This window comes from Orycteropus afer, unplaced genomic scaffold, assembly GCF_000298275.1.
Source record: "Orycteropus afer afer isolate SDZICR_OR568_19922 unplaced genomic scaffold, OryAfe1.0 scaffold00031, whole genome shotgun sequence".
Classification (NCBI taxonomy): Eukaryota; Metazoa; Chordata; class Mammalia; order Tubulidentata; family Orycteropodidae; genus Orycteropus; species Orycteropus afer.
This window is the reverse complement of record NW_006921618.1, coordinates 5,947,299-5,967,217: the sequence shown is the minus strand read 5'-3', so window position 1 is coordinate 5,967,217 and position 19,919 is coordinate 5,947,299. Positions and strand designations below refer to the sequence as shown.

At 36.2% G+C, this 19,919-nt stretch overlaps 1 protein-coding gene across 1 annotated transcript in view; it reads left to right on the top strand.

Annotated features, from left to right (window-relative positions):
- The window catches only part of EIF4G3 (eukaryotic translation initiation factor 4 gamma 3), a 425,124-nt gene that overhangs the window by 290,593 nt on the left and 114,612 nt on the right, over window positions 1–19,919 (top strand). Inside the window, exons 11-15 of the mRNA XM_007935664.2 lie at window positions 2,067–2,155; window positions 7,794–8,040; window positions 10,524–10,657; window positions 12,244–12,363; window positions 16,267–16,437. Of these exons, the coding sequence (XP_007933855.1) occupies window positions 2,067–2,155; window positions 7,794–8,040; window positions 10,524–10,657; window positions 12,244–12,363; window positions 16,267–16,437 (761 nt within the window). The remainder of the gene's footprint in view (window positions 1–2,066; window positions 2,156–7,793; window positions 8,041–10,523; window positions 10,658–12,243; window positions 12,364–16,266; window positions 16,438–19,919) is intronic.

The window sequence follows — 19,919 nt, the reverse complement described above, 5'->3', positions numbered from 1 at the left end:
TTATCTAGATGCAGCTTGCTAGCTTTTAAGATCCCAGTCGCTACTCGCCAAAGTAGGAGGTGGAACAATGTTTTGTATAGTATGTTATGCCGATTGAGCTTGATGTCCCCTGCGACTATGGTCCCACTGGCTTGAATTTCTGATAGTTCTCCTATCAATGTACTCCTACAACTGTTTTTTAATTACCTTCAGCAAAATTTTACTTTCATGTGATATTAACAATATTGTTCAATAATTTCCACATTCTGTTGGATCACCTTTCTTTGGAATGGGCACAAATATGGTTCTCTTCAGTTGGTTGGCCCAGTAGCTGTCTTCCATATTCCTTGGCATATATAAGTGAGCATTGCCAGAGCTTTATCCATTTGTTGAAACATCTCAGTGAGTATTCTGTGAATTCCTGGAGCCTTGTTTTTCACCATTTCCTTCATTGCAGCTTCAGTGTCATCCTTCTATAACATCAGTTCTTGATCACATGCTGCCTCCTGACATGGCTGAATGTTGACCAAATCTTTTGGTATAATGACTGTGTGTTCCTGCCATCTTTTATTTATTTATTTATTTTGATGCTTCCTGCATTGTTCAATATTTTGCCCATAGAATCCTTCATACTACAACTTGAGGCTTGAATTTTTTTCTTCAGTTTTTGAGCTTGAGAAATACTGAGTATGTTCCTCCCATTTGATTTTCCAACTCCAGGTCTTTGCACTTTTTATTATAATACTTTGCTTCTGAAGCTGCCTTTTGAAATCTTCTGTTCAGCTCTTTTAGATCATTATTTCTTCCATTCGCTTTAGATATTCTCTGGTCAAGAGCAAGTTTCAGAGTCTCTTCTGACATCCATTTTGGGCTTTTCATCGTCTTCTGTCTTTTTAATGACCTTTTTTGCTTTTATCATGTATATTTTTGATGTCACCCCACATCTCCTTTGGTCTTTGGTCTTTGGTGTTGAGTGTGTCAGATACATTTTCAGATGGTCTTTAATTTAGGTGAGATATACTCCAGGTCATATTTTAGCTTGTGTAGACGTGTTTTAACTTTCTTCAGGTTGAATATTTATGTGAGCAATTGGTGGTTTGTTCCACAGTAGCCCCTTGGCCTTTTTTAACTGATGATTCTGTATTCCGTCTGGCAAGTTCCACATGTATAGTCACCGTTTATCTTGTTGAAAAGTATCTGTAATCAATAAATTGTTCTTGCAAAATTCTACCATGTGATCACTGGTGTCATTTCTATCACCAAGGACATATTTTCCAAGTACCAGCACTGCTTCTTTGTTTCCAACTTTCACATTCCAGTCATCATTAATTATGAATACATCTTGTTTGCATGTTTGTCAGTATCAGACTGCAGAAGTTGGTAAAATCTTTCATTTCTTCATCTTTGGCTTTAGTGGTTGGTGTGTAAATTGGTATAGTAGTAATATTATCTGGTCTTCCTTGTAGGCATATACATATTATTCTATCACTGACAGCATTATATATTAGGATAGATCGTTTTTTTGTTGTTAATTTTTATTGTGATTTGGATGAAAGTTTACAGAGCACATTCATTTTCCGTACAGCAGCTCACATACACTTTGTCTCATGACATTGACTGCAATTTCCCACAGTGCAACAACTCCCCTCCCACTTCCTCCCAATGGTTACCTCTTCCCTGTGTCCTTCCCTCCATGCGCTCCTGCCCCTGGAACTGTCTTGCCTGTGCATACACAGCCCTTCTGTTGCCTCATGATTGATCTCTCCAAGGTGTGTATCTACCTAATGTAAGTGTTTCAGCTCATAAGCCTGTCTTTTGTTTGACTGGAAGCCACAGGAGTGAGTTCAATTCCACACCCGAAGGGCAGCTAGGGGCGATAGTCTCAGGGGTTCCACCATGCTCTCTTATCAGACCAGCAAACCTGGTCCTTTTTTTTTTTTTTTAAGTGATTTTGAGTTTTGTTCCACATTGTTCTCCCACTCTATCCAAGATCTCCTACACAGAATTTGAATACAGGTGGTATTACATCTATTTTTTCCCAGCATGAACTGACAATGGTATGTAATGGACCTAATTTTGTATTTCAGCTCAAACAGCTATAACTGCACCAAAGATGTGGAAGAAACCAAAAGATCGGACCCGAACCACTGAGGAGGTGTTAGAAGCAGGGTTAGAGGTAAGGGCAAAAATAAATCTCTTTATCTCATCTTCTGAGCAGAGTTGCCATTTCACAAGACAAGTTGGGTTTATACTTCTTCCTTGAGATACTCTTTTCCATGTGAAACTTGATATATCAAGATGAGATTAATACCTATTTAGAATAGAATTTTTTTCTTTGAGATTTTTAAATAGTGTTTAATTCTTTACTCTTTCAAAATATCTCTTCTGAAATGGAAAAATAAGTTATTGTTTAACTTCTGGCCAACTTTCTACCTCTCCCTAGTTGAATTTTTCTTTATACTCACCTGATAGAAATATTAATCTTGTAAACAAAAAATGACAACTTTTTTTAAATACCCATTAGCAATGGTGGTAGAAATAACCAGGTACATCTTAGGGAAATTAATTTTGAATCTGTCATCTTTCAACTGTGTCACAATAACAACTTTGTTTTTCTGAACTAAGCCACACTAGATTTTGCTATAGATTATAAAATTACAAAATCAACAGATGGAGTGAAGGGCCAAGATTTAGTCCTAAGGATGATCTAACAATTTCCTAAAAGGTTGGTGGTGTGACTTCACCAGCCGTTCCTTAGGAAAAAAGAGGAGGCAACCTGCTTCTGTAAATATTTACAGCCTGGAAAACCGAATGGGACAGTTCTACTCTATGTGATAGGGTTGCTATGAATCAAAATCTGCTTGTTGGCAGAGGATTTGTGTGGGGTCTTTTTCTTTTTGTTTTTGTGTTATCTGAACATGTATAGTGTCCACTTCTTTACCTTATAGTTGAAGAATAATGTAAACTATCTGTATGTGGCTTTTTTCTTTATAATCTCTAGTTAATCTTTTAATATCTATTAAGATAAATTTTGTTGAAGATTTAAAATTATAGTATTCAATTGTAGAGATTATCTTTAAGTGAATTTAAATGCATTTGCTTCATACGATTTTTCTAGCAAGTTATAATGCTTACCCTTTTCAAGCAGCTAACGTACTCCTTTGTTACTTCTCCCTGTCCTGTCATTGCTTTTACATTATGCGCTATTGATGTCATAGTTAGTCCCTTAGCAACCACTAAAATGTTACATGGGTGTGATTTCATTGTCCTTACAGGGGGTAAGATCTGAGAGTAAGTTATAGAGGTACAAATAGGTGTTGCACTCCTCTTAAAGCTGTCCAGAAAAAACAAAAAACAAAAACAATGTTAATCCTACAGAGAATTTAAATACCTTCCAGAGGCAGGGAAATCACATACATTTCTGCTATGGTTGTAAGAGCTTCGTAAACTGATTCCTCTTTAATTCGGTTATTTTTTATTTATTTTCTTCAGTTATACGTCATGTTCCTTTGCTTGGTGGCTAGATTTCTAAGCATTATTGATCCTAAATTTATGTGCCACTACTCCTGTCCCTTGATATAGTGGTCCTGTTCTTTATATTGGAGGTCAGCAAACTTTTTCTATAAGTGGCCAAATAGTAAATATTTTAGGCTTTGTTGGCTATATGATCTCTGTCACACTTTCTCAACTCTGTTAAGGTGGCCCAAGAGCAGTCATAGATGATGCATGAACAAATACATGACTGAATTCTGATAGAATTTATTTATTGATTGATGCACACTGAAATTTTTATTTCACGTAGTATTCACATGTCACATAATATTCCTTTGATTTTTATTCAGTCATTACGAATGTAAAAACTATTCTTACCTTGCAAGCTATACAAAAACAGATGGTGGACCAAATTTGGCGCATGTACTGTAGCTAGCAGAAACCTACTTTAGATTCTTATTCTTCAAATATGAGAAATATTTTGACTTATCCTGAACCAGCCACTTTTTTTCTTAACAGTATAATTTAAAAGTAAAATAAAAAGATAATTGATGATTTTCAGAGACTTCTTTCAAAAATCATAGTTCTTTGTCTTTCCTACAGTTGAACATTTGTTATTTTTAGTAGCTTAGTAAATATTGGATATTATTGTCTTCATTTCCAGTGATCAAGCTCCTCCTTTCCTAAATTATTCTTTTAGACTTTAAAATAATGTAGTTGAAGCATTAGCCTGTTTGGGGTAATATACTGGTTTATTAAATCATTGTAAATATTTTATCAACATCTTTCAATTATAACCTAGAAAGATAACATGAAGAATCTTCCATCTTAAAATTGCTGATTGTGGCCTCTCAAAATTTGTTTGAACATTTTAGAATGACTACATTTCACCAAAGGAGCTCTGGTGGTGCAGTGGTTAACACATTCAACTGCAAACCCACCAGCTGCTCTGCAGGAGAAAGATGAGGCAGTCTGCTTCCATAAAGATTTACAGCCTTGGATACTTGATGGTGCAGTTCTACTCTGTCCTAAAGGGTGACTGAGTGGCAATCAGCTTGCTGGCAGTGGATGAACATTTCAACAATCATTACACATATAGCAGTCAATCTGATTTTCTACTTTAAAAACTCAATGCATTAAACATTTTGTCAAGTAAAATATGCTTTGAACAGGTTCCTATAAAAGATTCACCTTTGATAGTCCAGCCAGTGATATGCTTGCTTTCTTCAATCTGATTTTCTGAGTAATCAATTTTGGAAAGCTAGATACAAACTAGTGGGAGAGTATTTCATCCTGCTGCAAGGAAACTAATCATAATAAATATTTAATTCAGGGTTTTTTTGTGGATTCCCTTGAAACATCCCTTATAAGAATATTATTCTGAGTTTCTGAATTACAGTTTGTCATTCATAGAACAGATATCTTTATACTTCTTTTTATAGTTAGAAATTGAATTTTCAGGTAATGAAGTTTCTATTTATATGAAATGAAATGTCTGCTATTTATTTTAGATAACTCTACGTATTTTTATTTCTGTAATAGCATTTTTTCATGTTTTATAGAATCTGCGTTTAGAATACTCTATATTGCACAATATAGTTATCTTGCTCTTTAGTAAGTTTATTGTATAGTACTGTTTACAGACTCACATCCTATTAAAGCTCTTCATGATGACCTTGCACTTAATTATAAAATGCTATAACAAAGGCCATTATGAGTTTAAATTTAGAGTGCTATATAGTAGAGAAAGGAGCTCTGGTAGCACAGTGCCTAAGGCACTTGACTGCTAACCAGAAGGCTGGCTCTTCAAACCCACCAGCCACTCTTTGGAAGGCAGATGGGACAATCTACTTCCATAGTGATACTGCCTCGGAAACCCAAGGAGGAGTTGCTATGAGTCTGGCCAACTCTATAGCACATAACAACAACATATAGTAGAGAAAGGAGCTCTGGTGACGTAGTGCTTAAAGCATTTGACTGCTAACCAGAAGGTTGGTGGTTCAAACCCACCAGCCACTCCTCAGAAGGGAGACTGGGTAATCTACTTCTGTAAAGATTTACTGCCTCAGAAACTCAAATGGTGTTACTATTTTTCGGGATCGACTCAATGGCAGTGAGTTTGGTTTGCTTTTGGTTTATATAGTAGAGAAGGAGCTCTGGTGGTATAGTGGGTAAGGCATTTGGCTGCTAACCAGAAGGTGGTTCAAACCCACCACCTACTCCATGAGAGAAAGATGAGGCAATCTCATTCTGTAAATATTTACAGACTTGGAAACTATGAGTTGGAATCAACTCCATGGCCGAAAGTATATAGTAGAGTGTGGAATATGAAAAAATGAAGCTGTTGAATCATGATTCATACTTGGAAGATCTGTTTTTTATCAACCTACTTTGTGCCATGTTTCATAAAAGTAATCATTTCCAGACTTTGTATCTTTCTGTCTTTTGATGATGTCCATGTATTGGGTCTCCACATGGAAGAGAAGGGGATAGTATGTGTATTTCATAAACTGTTTATTGTCATTATGTAAACAGCCCAAAGCCATCTGTTTCTATTGATAGCATTTTAAATCTAAATGTCTTTTCCCCCATAATCTCAAATGTATAGAAGAATAAAATGTACTATTACTGTATCTGTTGATATTTCACTTTCTAGCAGTAGAATTTGTCAGTTAATTTTTTAAAAAACAGAATTTTATAAATCAGTTGGTTTGAACCACTTTTTGGTTGTACAGGTGTATTTGTATGTTCTGTAAGAATTGCCAGGTGTATAGTAGAGCTGACAAAGGCCAAGGTTGTAGTCACTTCTTGGTCACAGCCAGCTACCCAGAGGGAGTGTGTAATTGAACCTGTGGGCTGGGGACCATAGTTGCAGGGGACATCAAGCTCAATTGGCATAACATACTACACAAAACATTGTTCCACCTCCTACTTTGGCAAGTAGTGACTGGGATCTTAAAAGCTTGCAAGCAGCCATCTAGGTGCAGTGATGGGTCTCTCCTCATCCAGAGAAAAGAAGAATGAAGAAAACCAAAGATACATGGAAACAGTTAGTCCAAGGGACTGGTACACCATGTGATCCACAGTGTATACAACTATGAGCCCAGAAGAACTAGATGATGCCTGGCTACTGCTCTCTACCACTCAGAGGGGGATCTATGTAGGAGATCCTGGATAGAGAGGGAGAACAATGTTGAACAAAACAAAATCATTTTGGGGGAAAAAATAAGTGTGTGTGGGGGGACCAGGTTTGCTGGTCTGCTAGAGCTTGATGGAACCACTGAAACTATGGCCCCTAGCTGCCCTTCAGGTCTAGAATTGAATCCACTTCTGTGGCTTCCAGCCAAACAAAAGACAGACATATGAGTTGAACATTTACCTGAGGTAGATACACTCCTTGGAGAGAACAATCATGGGGGACAAAAAGAAATCCATTTTTATTTCATATCTACTGCTAAAATAGTAAAAAATAATCTAGTGAATAGTTTCCAATTCTATCTTGCCTTTTAGAAATAGGCATGATGCACCACGGAGCTCTGGTGGTCCAGTTCTTAAGCATTTGTTTGCTAACTGAAAGGTCAGCAGTTTGAACTCACCAGCTGCTCTGCAGGATAAACATGTGGCAATCTACTTCTATAAAAATTAGTAGCCTTGGAAACTCTATGAGGCAGTTCTACTCTGTCCTATAGGTTTGGTATGAGTTGGAGTCGACTTAATAACTACAGCCAGTTTGATTTATGATGCACTAGAACCCAGTTTTCTCCCTCAAGAAATACGTTCCAAGCATTTTTTTGACATAAGATTTAAATAAGGGTCACAGACTCAGAATTTTAAGAACCAATAAACAAAAACAGACCGTAACTGACAAGTAACCTCCTTATAAAACGAGAGATACTTTAAGCCATTCATGAAGCTCTCTACTTCAGTCAGAGTAGCACAAAAAATACCCTTTTATATTACTTTTTTATTTGCTGAGCTTTAAGGGCAAGAGTTGGAGTGCTTGTTTTAGATTTCAAATTAAGACTTTTTCATTCCCATCAAGTTGAAGGATTAACAGTTCTTTCCATTGTAACCTTTGGTACATTGGGATTTCATTAGTCATGTTAAAGCATTCAAGTAGTCATTTGAATCGCCTACCTCATCCTAGAGAGGAAATGAGAAAAATATGTAAAATAAACTTACTATTCTAGTACTACATGCCAAAAACAGACACCCTTGTCTTGAATAACATGGTTTTCTTTGCTTTTTGAGGAGTAGGTGTAGATCTTCGTATATATTTACACACAGTCAAAAAATAACTTCTTTGTTCACTTATGCTTTAGCCTAAAGCTGAAGAAGAGCTTTTAGGTGACAGAATACTTGAATCCGAACAGGATAAAATGAACCAAGGGTTTCGTTCTGAAAGAGACCCCTGTGACTTAAAAAAAGTGAAAACTGTGGAAGAAAATGGAGAAGAAGCTGAGCCTGTTCGTAATGGCGCCGAAAGTGTTTCTGAGAGTGAAGGGATAGATGCTAATTCAGGCTCCACCGATAGTTCTGGTGATGGAGGTACATTCCCCTTTAAACCAGGTAAGTTTGTCCCAGTCTTCTGTGTACCTTTTTCCTTTTCCCCTTTATTCTACTGAAACCTTAGAGAAATGTTGCCTTCTCAGAGAGACATTGGATGGAATAAAGAGGTTTGTCACAGTAAAATTGACAGACTAGATCAGCAGGTGTAAGTTAATGTGACAAGCAAATCCAGTGAGTTTCACATTGGTAGAAGCAATAGCTGATGCTGCTTTACACTTATACTGGCTTTGGAAGAGCAGCTGGCAAAGGGAATCAGTACCACACTGGTAGAATTTGATAAGAGAAAGTTTTATTCATTTTATTTGAAGGGGATATTACATCTGTGACTATGCCCCTTGAGAATAGTTGTACTCACCATTTCACAAGCCTTGAACTCAATTTATTGACAGAAACTCTTCAGAACTGAACTCTGATATAATCATTCAGACTAGTATGACAGAGTTATTGATGACCTGCAGTGTAAGAAGTGCACTGTGAACTGTATGACAAACCTGGGAGGATCATTTGTCCTAAGATACCATCAAATGAGTTTACCTTCTGTCTCAATCCTATACAAATTGTGATTGACTTTGAGATTTATGGGGCGATTTGGTATGGGCATGTGTAGAAAAGTGGTTCCTTTGATAGAAAGTTTTGAGGTACGTGAGAAGTTTTTTTTTTACTCTGCCAAGTCAAGAATGACTTTTGTGTAATGTACCTTTTTAATGTAAAGTGCCAGACCTCAAAGATAATCTAAACCAGGTTTTTCAGTCTGCTTGTTTTAATCCACTTAGGTTGTGGAATTTATTTAGTGGGTCACAAATAACGTTCTAGAAAAAGAGAATAAAATACATCAGTGTTATCAGTGTATTACATGTTGTAAGGGTGAGTATTGTTTTGGGAAACTTTTATTTCAGTTTTATATGTGCTTGATTGTCTGAGCTCATAAACTCAATGTATTTTTACTGTGGTCAAAAATGTTTGAAAGCAACTTACCACCTTAATACACTGATCTTTTCACTATCAGTTAACTGCTATTACAGGCTTTATAAGATTGTAATATTATAGTATTAAAAAATTGTTTTTTCTTACCTCAGGACTTGATGTACTGAATTTGCTTTTAAATCTAGGCTTATTTCAGATCACCAAGCACTTGTTGCTGCCACCAATCTTTTAATCAGAGAATTGTCCTTACAAGAACTTGTAAATTATTTTTATCTTTCAGTTTGTCAAGGAAAAGGTTTTGCACAGTTATATAGGCTCCAACTGTGTTAGCTAACTAACTGCCTTTTGCCTTTGTAGTGCACACCAGCAGTAATTGGAAAAAGAGTTTAAAATGTTAGATCACGATATGGTGATGTCTAGTTTTTAAGAAATATAATAGGTAACAAGAATTTGTTTGATACAATCTGCAGAATTCTCAAAGACCATCAGTGGATCTGTGACCACCAATAAATCATGTATAGATATCATATATATCATTTAGTCAGATAAAAAAGGGTACCGTCTGTTAGAGGGAATGATTTTGATGAGAATTTTGTAATTATTTTCCGATACAGTTTTCAAGAAATTAGTAGTTTTGTGTAATGGGAGTGAAACTATAAGCGATAGCTGTTACAATAGTATTAGAGTTATAAATGCCAATAATTCTGTTGGCGCTTTGCTTGTGTGGGCTAATCAGCAACACCCTGAGGACAGGTATGAAGATTCCCATTTTACATACGAGGGAATTGCCCTTATTACGTTTGGTATTTAGGTTGTTTATTTGTACATTTATTTTTATAGTATTAAGCCATTGCAGTTAAACCTGAAAAGTATATCCTGTGGCAAAAATCAATTTAAAGTTCACGTTAGAAATATAGGCAAAGAGTGTGTTTCGTGTTGGAGTTTTTAAAGAAGCATAGTCCCAGTTAGTTGGCTCAGCAAGCAAGTGGGATAAGATAAATTTAGTTTTATTCATTTCAACTGAAAGAGATATTACAGATATGACCATATTATTTTATTTTATTCAGATTAAATTGTAGGAATGAAAGAAAATTCTGTGTCTAGCTACTTAGACTTTTCAGAGTATTAAATAAGTTGATTTTTTGGTATGTGATTCTGCCTCCTTTTCTGTAAAATTACATTTCCAAATGAACAACCAAAGCAGAATCCTTTTCCATAAAACAGAGTAGTATAAATTCCTCATTTCTGAGATATTTGAAGGAGTTTTTTTTTCTTAATGATATTTAACCAGTATTGTCCTTGACCAAATTTCCTTTAGTGTGTATATGAAGTGCTTCCTGTAGCAAATTGTTCCAAATTGCTTCAGATATCAGGAAGGGATGAAAGAACAAATGACAGTTTAAAATCTTGACATGACATTTTCTGACTGTGCTCATTATTTCCTTTGATCTTTTTACTTATGACTAGATAAAAGAAATATTGGAATCTGGTTTGTACTTCTACTGGACATGTATATAATGACTCTACAGACAGTTGTCTGCCTACATCCCTCTTTCTAGAATCCTGGAAGCCTGCTGATACTGAAGGCAAGAAGCAATATGACAGGGAGTTTCTGCTGGACTTTCAGTTCATGCCAGCATGTATACAGAAACCAGAGGGCCTGCCTCCCATCAGTGATGTGGTGCTTGACAAGGTATGCGGTCCCTCAGAGAAAGCTAGCTCCTTTTGTTTGGAACTGGTTTTAACTATCAGTGCAGATACCTAAATTTTGAGCAATATGTGAAGTAAAACAATTTTTAGGAGTTGTTAGACCAAATGGTATTTGAATAAAACTATATTATCTTTAAGAATTAGATTTTCCCTTAATACTGTTGGATGTTTGGATTTTTATTATAGATTATGGTAATCTTGGGGCAAAGCCCATAATCAGTGGTGAATTTTTAAAGTTTATTTATTTGTCTGCTTACTATGACTATTTCCTGGGTATGTAGTGCCCATTGAGGTAAACATGTTGCTAAAATAAAATGAAGGTGTTTCCCCATTGTTTTAACTTTAAAGTATATTATTGTAGTGTCCTTAAAGACAGGTCAGAAACTTAGGAAGGTAATTGACAGGTTAAACTTAAATATAAGTCAACATAATTCAGTTAATACATATCTCAGAATTTTCCTAATGAATTTTTCAAATCATTATAAAGTCTCCAGTGTAACGCAAATAGATACCCTTTGTCTTTACACATGACCTTAAAGGTGTGTACAGAAAATTAATAGTCAGTGTTTGTCTGTTTATTAGATAGGAGTAAAGTTAGATGTATATCTCTCCATATAATTTTGTGTAAATCAAAGATGAACCAGTGCTAGTGACTAAAATTTAAGTATTTTTGTTTTGAAGAGGAAATGTTTACCCTTAATTAAAATGTAGAGGTTAACTATCTTATAACATGAGGTCTACCTTTATGGAGATTTCCAGGAGCTGTTTATCTAGACCTTATTTGTGTTACTTTACTTTCTTTTAGCAAGAGGTCTTTTTATTTCTCTTGATATCTAAGTCTTATCTCTTAGGTACTTATGTGAGGACAGTTGAATAGTTGGTGGTGCTAATTTGAGGCTACTTCAGTACTTCAGAGGGCAAGTGTTATATCCACTGGATTAGATTATTCTATTAGAAAATATCCCTTCTTGTTTTGCTGCCTTACCTGTTTCTGACTGGACAATCATTAGTTAATTTTTCATTGAACTACTTAGTCTATATGCCTAAGTAAAGCTGGGTATCTCGGATTAACAAGGCAGACAAAGAGAGGTTTACATGTATCATGGCATCTGAAACATATCTCCTTTTGAGACTATTACTTATTCAGAATACGTGCTTTATTAACCATAAGTCAAGAGCATGCAGACCAAAATGAGCAATATCAAGATTCTTGTAGGCAATTGTTCTTCTTATGTCCTGGTGAATATCTAGAAAAATGAATGCCAAAATTTGGCCTTAGTTCAGAGGATCTCAAAATGGCTTTTCTTGAGTCATTCCACTGGGCCCATGTGTCTAGTGGGCCATTCCACTGATTGTGTCTAGCTTTTCCTGGGAATTTTAGGTCTAATCAGTCCCAGTGCACCAGAAAACCATTGATGTCCTAAGGGTTCTGATTAGCCCAGGAGAAGCTTCAGCGTCCACTGGTTTAGAAGCCTCAACTGACAGGACATTTCAGTTAAGGTTTTGTTATCTTTGTAGAGATGAATGTTTTGCAACCTATATTAAGCTTTCCTTTGCTTCTTTATGCAGATCAACCAACCCAAACTGCCCTTACGAACTCTGGATCCTCGGATTTTGCCTCGAGGACCAGACTTTACTCCAGCTTTTGCAGATTTTGGAAGGCAAACACCTGGTGGAAGAGGTGTACCTGTAAGTGCAAGTTCACTACAACCCAGTTAGTTCGAAACTGTCATAGATTCCAAGATATCTTGTGTAACAGCAAGAGAGTGGCTTTTATCCATTGATTCTTCTAACCAAGAAGGAAGTAGAAGAGGCAAAGACTATTCTTTCCACACTAATATTAAAACAAATAAAGAATACACTTAAAGTCATTTTCACTTGAAAGAAGCTGGTCTGCATTAATTTGGTCTCTCCCCGCCTCCCCCCCATACCTTTTCAGTTGAAATGACCTGCAAATGTGTTAAAAATAGAGTCAACCTTGTTAGCATTCCTACTTTATTTTGAGGTATTCCTGATATATTAGAGATCTCTGATGACATTCCGCTAATGGACATCTCTTTGTCTTTGTTTCTACAGATTTGCAAAGCGCAGAGCAGGCATGGATTGCCAATCCTGGAACAGGGCAAAGCCCCAGCATGCACTCCTCTGACGATGTCGCACCCACCCCTGAAGAGCCTGCCTCTAGGGGTGCGCTGAATCCTTTTTTTTTTTTTTTTTTAAATAGTCTATGGTATTATAATATTTTCTGTTTTGCTCTTCTCCTTTACTATAGGTTATGAAGTTAAAATACGAACAAATGACATTTACAAAAGAGTGCAGTATTCGTAAACTGCAGATTGCCATTACACCCCCAAGTGGCAGGCTCTTCAGCGGTGGAAATGGCATCACCAATGGAGTTTTGCTGGGGCACTGCAATGTGCAGGATTTGGCAGGCTCTGGCTAGCTCATGCTTAGTAGACTTGCAAAAGCATGAGGGAAGTTGCCAAAGATATAAATACCTCTTTTTCCCAAGTTAGAATAACATAGAGAGCACTTAAGTTCTGGAGGAGTTTGGACTTTGATGTACATTTGCAGATCACCCTTTTAAGACTTCTTTATTTTATGCTTTAAAAATTATTTTTATATAAGGTGATAATTTTTATTTTCCCATCCCGTTTTTATTCCCAGAATGGCAACTTTTGAAACCTGCTTTGAAATAAGACTACACTACCTAGAAATGAATGTCACTTTGTAGTTGTTTTTATTATCTGGTTATTTGCCTGCAGATAAACAGTAATTGAGAATATTTGAGTGCCTACCATCTGTTGGGGGCTTTATAAAATCTATAGAAACCCTTCTTAATTTGAAGCATTTTGTTTGAGCTTCACCATCTTAAAGACCTCTGTGTGTGTTACACTCTGTTCTCACACAGGTTTGGAATTGAACCTCTATTTTCTCCAGTTGATAAATTAAATTTTTTCTGGAGCTTGAATTATCTCACCATCAAGTCTTAGAAAGCAGCTTTCTAGAAACCATTATACCTTATCTTTCAGCATTATTTCCTTTTTGGTGGTTTAAATTTATACTTACATTAGTGTTTGGCTTGTTTTTTTGTTTTAGTTTGCTTTGTATTTTTCTTTTGTCAAAAAATTTGAAATAATATTGATAGCATTTTGATTATTCTCTAATTAACAGCATCTGTGGTTGTGTTGCTCAGTTTTGTTTATGTCATAGAGGGTATGAATTGCTACATCTCTTCTTTAAATTCATGCTGATATTTTTTATTACCAGCTTGCTATTCATTGGCTGCTAATAATTAGCTTTATCAAAAAGGAAATAGTGTGAGTTGAAAATAAGCTATATTTTTAAAAAATATTTAAAATAGAAAATTAATTTAAAAAGTAACCATAAGAATGTTTGTTTACCCACTATGCCTCTCTGCATCAGATAAATGCGTCATCTGGTGCGTTCAAATGTGACTGGAAATGAAACATTATCTAGAATATGTAGTGTCTCCAATAAGATTCGCTTTCATCATTTAATTCAGTTTGTTCTGTCATATGATAGAGGATTTTTTTTAGTGAAATTCTGATCTATTAGAGTAATATTAGTAATAATGACATTTTATGCCATATAGTTATTCTTCTAGGTTTTTCCATAGCTAACAAACATTCCCTACTTAATTTGCCAATAAAACATACATTTTTAACATATAAAGGAACAATAAATGATATTAGTTGGAAAAAAGCAGCAGTCCTACTTTTTGTAGTTTCTGGTTCCATATCTCTAATCATTTTTGTCAGTTATTCAATTGGCTTTTTAATAATTGCCACTCAGTGATAATAAAATCTACTAGATATGCTTGACAGTGTGACTTAAGTAGCTTTGAGTATAAAATTTATTGTAACAGACTTGTTACAAAACATTTTTAATGCATGGCAAATTATTTTAAAACGTCAGTCAGTTACGCACAATTTTCAAACATTAAACATTCTTATGGACAGTAAAGTGCATAGCTAATAGAAGCACCAAGGCAGTATCATCTCTCTAGTTCTTTAAAAATCAAATTACTCTGGCATTTGTGTTATTTTAATAGTAATCTATTTTCAGATATCAGAAAATGCTGCAAAATAAATGTCTTAGGAAAGGGTTATGGACCTAGAATAGTAATTTGCCATTCGTACTAATTTCAACTAATTTCCACACTAATATTAAATGTCACTGTGGTCAGAATTGACTCGATGGCAGTGAGTTTAGTTTTGTTGGTTTTTTACAAGGATTAATAAATATAGTAAAATTATTGAGGACTCCGTACACTTAGATATATAATTTTTGTGAAGAATGTTTCTCTTATATCCAGAAATAGAAATATAATTGTAAATGTGTCTTGAGAGCTTACCAACCCAAACTTGCCATCAGGTCAATTCTGATGAAAGTAATCCTTTTGGACAGAGTAGAACTGCCCCATGGAGTTTCTAAGGCTGTAATGTTTGTGGAACCAGACTGCCCACATCTTACTGTCACAAAGCAGGTGGTAGGTTCAAATGACCAACCCTTCGGTTAGCAGCTGAGTGCTTTAACCACTGTGCCACCAGGGCTCCTTCTGAGAGTTTGCAACCATCTTATCTTAGAGTTCTGTCTTAACAGTTAGCCTTTTAAAACTTTTTCTTTTGGAACACTGTTGTTACCACCTTAGTAATATTTCTTACAACTCTTTGCTGCCTGCTTGAAATTCATAAATATTTGTGGTAAGGCAAGTAAAGAGATGTGAGGTAAATCATATCCGTCACTTTCCAGGGTCAAATTTCAAGGCATATTCACTGAATGTTTGAAGTAGTTCTTTGCAATGTACATTTTTTGAGTTTATCCAAAGAAGATAAAAATTTTATCCCAAAATTATGCATACTATAGCTCTTACATGATTTTGACAGTTACCTCTGCTTACACCCAGAAACCTTTACTGTTGACAGATGTTTGTATCCAAATAAATAGATTAAATGAAATGTCTCATGATGTAATTATACACTTGTGCTTCATCCAAGCATTGAAAAGGATATTATTTACCCACATGAGTCAACACTAGAATATAACCTAAGTTTTAAAAAAACAAACATTGTTTTGATACCTTTTCTTAACAGAACTGTTTTCTCTGGTCTATTATATCAGAGTTCCAGTTATAAATAAATGTTCTATAAGAGCACTGTCTAGTTTAACGACTGTTCTCTGCCGGTACTTTGTCAGTCTTGTGACCCTCTTTACTTCTCTTGCAGTTATTCCATGCCCGATACCTCTGGATTTATCTAGCCTCTAAGTTGTTTTTAATGTTTAACAAATAGTTTATGACCATATCTTCAGTCTTATGTTCTTAGCTGGATGTATTTGACAAGTCTGGTGTGAAAAGCACAAAAATTCTAACTTTTGATGGTGTTCTGAGCAGATTAATTTATTTTACTTCAAAAAAAAAAAGAGCACATCTAATTTGAGTACCTAATTTTATTTTTGCATCTTGAAGTGTTTGGTGTGGTGATCAACAGTCTTGACTTGAGCAGCACAACAGAGACAGTTAATTGTATGCTCTCTGTATAGATGTAATAAAGAATGTTCTTGTCCTAGTTATTGAATGTTGGACCACGGAGATCTCAACCGGGCCAGAGAAGAGAGCCCAGGAAAATCATCACAGTCTCTGTAAAAGAAGATGTGCACCTAAAAAAGGCAGAAAATGCATGGAAACCAAGTCAAAAACGAGACAGCCAAGCTGAGGATCCTGAAAACATTAAAACACAGGTGAGAGCAGAAGGACATCCTGACTTTGTTTTGGAATTACAATGATTTTCTTTTTCACTTCTTTTAACCTGTCATTTTAACTTGTTAATATATGTGTATATAGCAGTGTGAGACTTTTTGTAGCTTTTTCCTATTGAAAGAATTGTTCAAAAGCAATCACAGATAACAAACAACCTACTATTTTCTATTGACATTGCTTTCTGTATGCTTTTTCAAAACCAACACCGTTGGGTTCATAATGTCTGGACTGCTTCTGTCATTCAGGTTTACATTAATATTTGCTTTTTAAAAAGTGCTTTTTTAGATTATGAATGATAGTCTTTTTACCCTGTGCTAGTCTGGTTAATACATTTCTTCATGTCTCCTCATCAGGCTTTTATTTCTTACTATTCCAGCTACTTAGCTAGAATTTAGAAACCCATCTTGCTTTACAGTAAAATTGAATTCTTTGCATCTTGGTATATATCTTGCCCTCACAACTTCTTAGGACAAATTGAAAAGATTCCTTTAATCATCAAAATTATTTTTTGTCCCAAATTACTTAGACACATTGTTCATCTTTTGTTATGCACACAATGCTAATTCCTACCCCTGAGATACCTCTACTATTGCCTTTGGATATTTTTGTTCTTTGGCATCAAAATTTCAGTCTCTGCTTGAACTCTTGAACTTCACACCTATACCAGATCCAGGCATCACAGATCAAATAGCAGTTTTTCAGTGCCTGAATCCTTATGTATCTTTCCTCTCACCATGAACAGTTTAGTGTATAGCAGTTAAGAGACTCACTCTGGAGGGAGCAGACCTAGCTTTGAGTCCAGGCTCTGCTGGGCAAGTTCTCAACCTTAACTATAAAATAGAAGCACTACTAGTACCTGCCTCAGTGGGCCATTGTGAAAATTAAATGAGACATAACATTTGGAAGAAAGCTTCCTGGCCAACCAACTGGAAGAGATCCATATTTGTGCCCATCCCACAGAAAGGTGATCCAACAGAATGCAGAAATTATCAAACAATATCATTAATATCACACGTAAGTAAAATTTTGCTGAAGATAATTCAGAAATGGATGCAGCAGTACAACAACAGAGAACTGTAGAAATTCAGGTCATACTCAGAAGAGGGCGTGGAGCAAGGGATATCATTGCTGATGTCAGATGGATCTTGGCTGAAAACAAAGAATACCAGAAAGATGTTTACCTGTGTTTTATTGACTACACAAATGCGTTCAACTGTGTGCATCATAACAAACTATGGATAACATTGCAAAGAATGGAAATACCAGAATACTTCATTATGCTTATTTGAAACCTGTACATAGACCAAGCGGTAATCCTTCATACAGAAGAAGGGGTTAGTGCATGTTTCAAATCAGGAAAGGAGTGTGTCAGGGTTGTATCCTTTCACCATACTTACTCAGTCTGTATGCTGAGCAAATAATCTGAGAAGCTGGACTGTGAAGAAGAACACAGAATCAGGATTGGAGGAAGACTCATTAACAGCCTGCGATATGCAGATGACACGGCCATGCTTACTGAAAGAAGAGTTGAAGCACTTACTGATGACACCAATTGAAGACTGCAGCCTTCAGTATGGACTATACCTCAGCATAAAGAAAACAAAAATCCTCACAACTGGATCAATAAGCAACATCTTGATAAACAGAGAAAAGATTGAAGTTGTCAGGGGTTTCATTGTACTTGCATCCACTTTCAACACCCATGGAGCATTTGGATTGTGGTTTTGGTGAAGAGTGTTGAATGTACCATGAACTGCTCGAAGAAAGAACAAATCTTGGAGGAAGTACAGCTTCTAAGGGAATGCTGCTTAGAAGAATGGCCAGACTTCATCTCTCAAAGGAACAGGGGGGACCAGTTCCTTGAGAAGGATATCATGCTTGGTAAAGTAGAGGGTCAGTGAAAAGGGGAAAGACTCTCAGCAAGATGGATTGACACTGGCTGCAGTGATGAGCTTAAGCAGTATAGCAAAGACTGTGATGATAGCACAGGACTGGGCAGTGTTCTGTTGTACATAGGAGCTGATGCAGCAGCACCTAACAGCAACACCACCACCATCATAAAGCATTGGGCACGGTTCCGAGAGCCCAGTGAAGTGCTCAGTTTGAAAATGTTCCTGGAGACAGAGATGTGCGTTTAAAATGTGGATTTTGATTAAGCACCAACATAGAACTTCATACACAATAGATACTCTGTAAATAATTGTTAAAAGTATAAACTGACAAAGTTGTTAACGCAAAGCAAGGACCACGATTACCTGATCCGTCTGAAAGCCTTGCTGTCAAATTTTAATTATCTCCTTGAGTTTGTTCATCTCTCTAGTGCATTGTCCAAAACATTGCCACTAAATCCCTTTTCAAATTCAACGAAGTACATCCTTTTTCAAATTCACTGAAATACCTAGTTTGGCCTCCATCTCATCACACCATATCTCAACTCTTTTTTTTTTAATACTTTTATATTCTCTCCAATACCCTGAGAAATACTTAAAAGATCATCAACCTAAATGGCTTGGAATGATAGTTAAAAATGTCTGCTTCATCATTAAAGATAAAGATGTTTTTCGTATTTAAGCCACTTGTATTACTGCCTTACTTCATTTGGTTCTTATAACACCTCTGAAGAGGGCATAGATACTGTCCTTTATTTTTCCATTTGAGGAAACTGACGCTTCAGGAGATTATTGCCCACCGTGTTGTGGTTACTGAATAGCTCATTTGTTGCCATTTGTAATATACCTCTGTATTTCAGAAACATAAGAATGATTTCAATTTGAGGTCTCAATTAGCCAGATTTCTGTAGTGAATCTAAACCAAACCAAACACAACATACTGCCATCGAGTCAATTCCATATCATAGCCACTGTGTTAGACTGGGTTCTCTAGAGAAACAAAAACCAGCACAGCTTAGAGTGAGAGAGAGAAATATATCTTAGGAAAATGGTTCACACACGTATAGAAGCTAGCAAGTCCAGAGTTCCTGGATCAAATGTCAAGCTGGGGGCTTTTCCTAGTTCCCACAACCGCAGGGGCTGAGGAGCTCAAGGCTGGCAGGCAGTATACTGGCTGTTGACTCCAACGAATGATGAATCCAAGATCTCCAGGCCGAATGGTGAACCGTTCACTCACGGATAGTTGTAGGCAGCACAACAGAATCCAGATCCATAGAAGAATGTCTCTCTTCACAGGATGTCCTTGGATATACTGGAAGCAGGCCAAACCCCTGGAGAAACTCCCCTTCAGAAGATTGGCCACTCAGAACACAGTCATCCGATCCCATCATGGGAACAACCACACAGAACTCAGGTCCAGCCAAGTTGACAAACCGCTCCAACTATCACTGTCCACCCCTTGTCAACTTGGCAGTAGTACACATCTTCTTAACCATATATAATCTCTAAATAAGGACAGTTATAAAGTCATATTTGTGCCTAACATGATACGCTAACACACATACAACCAAAAT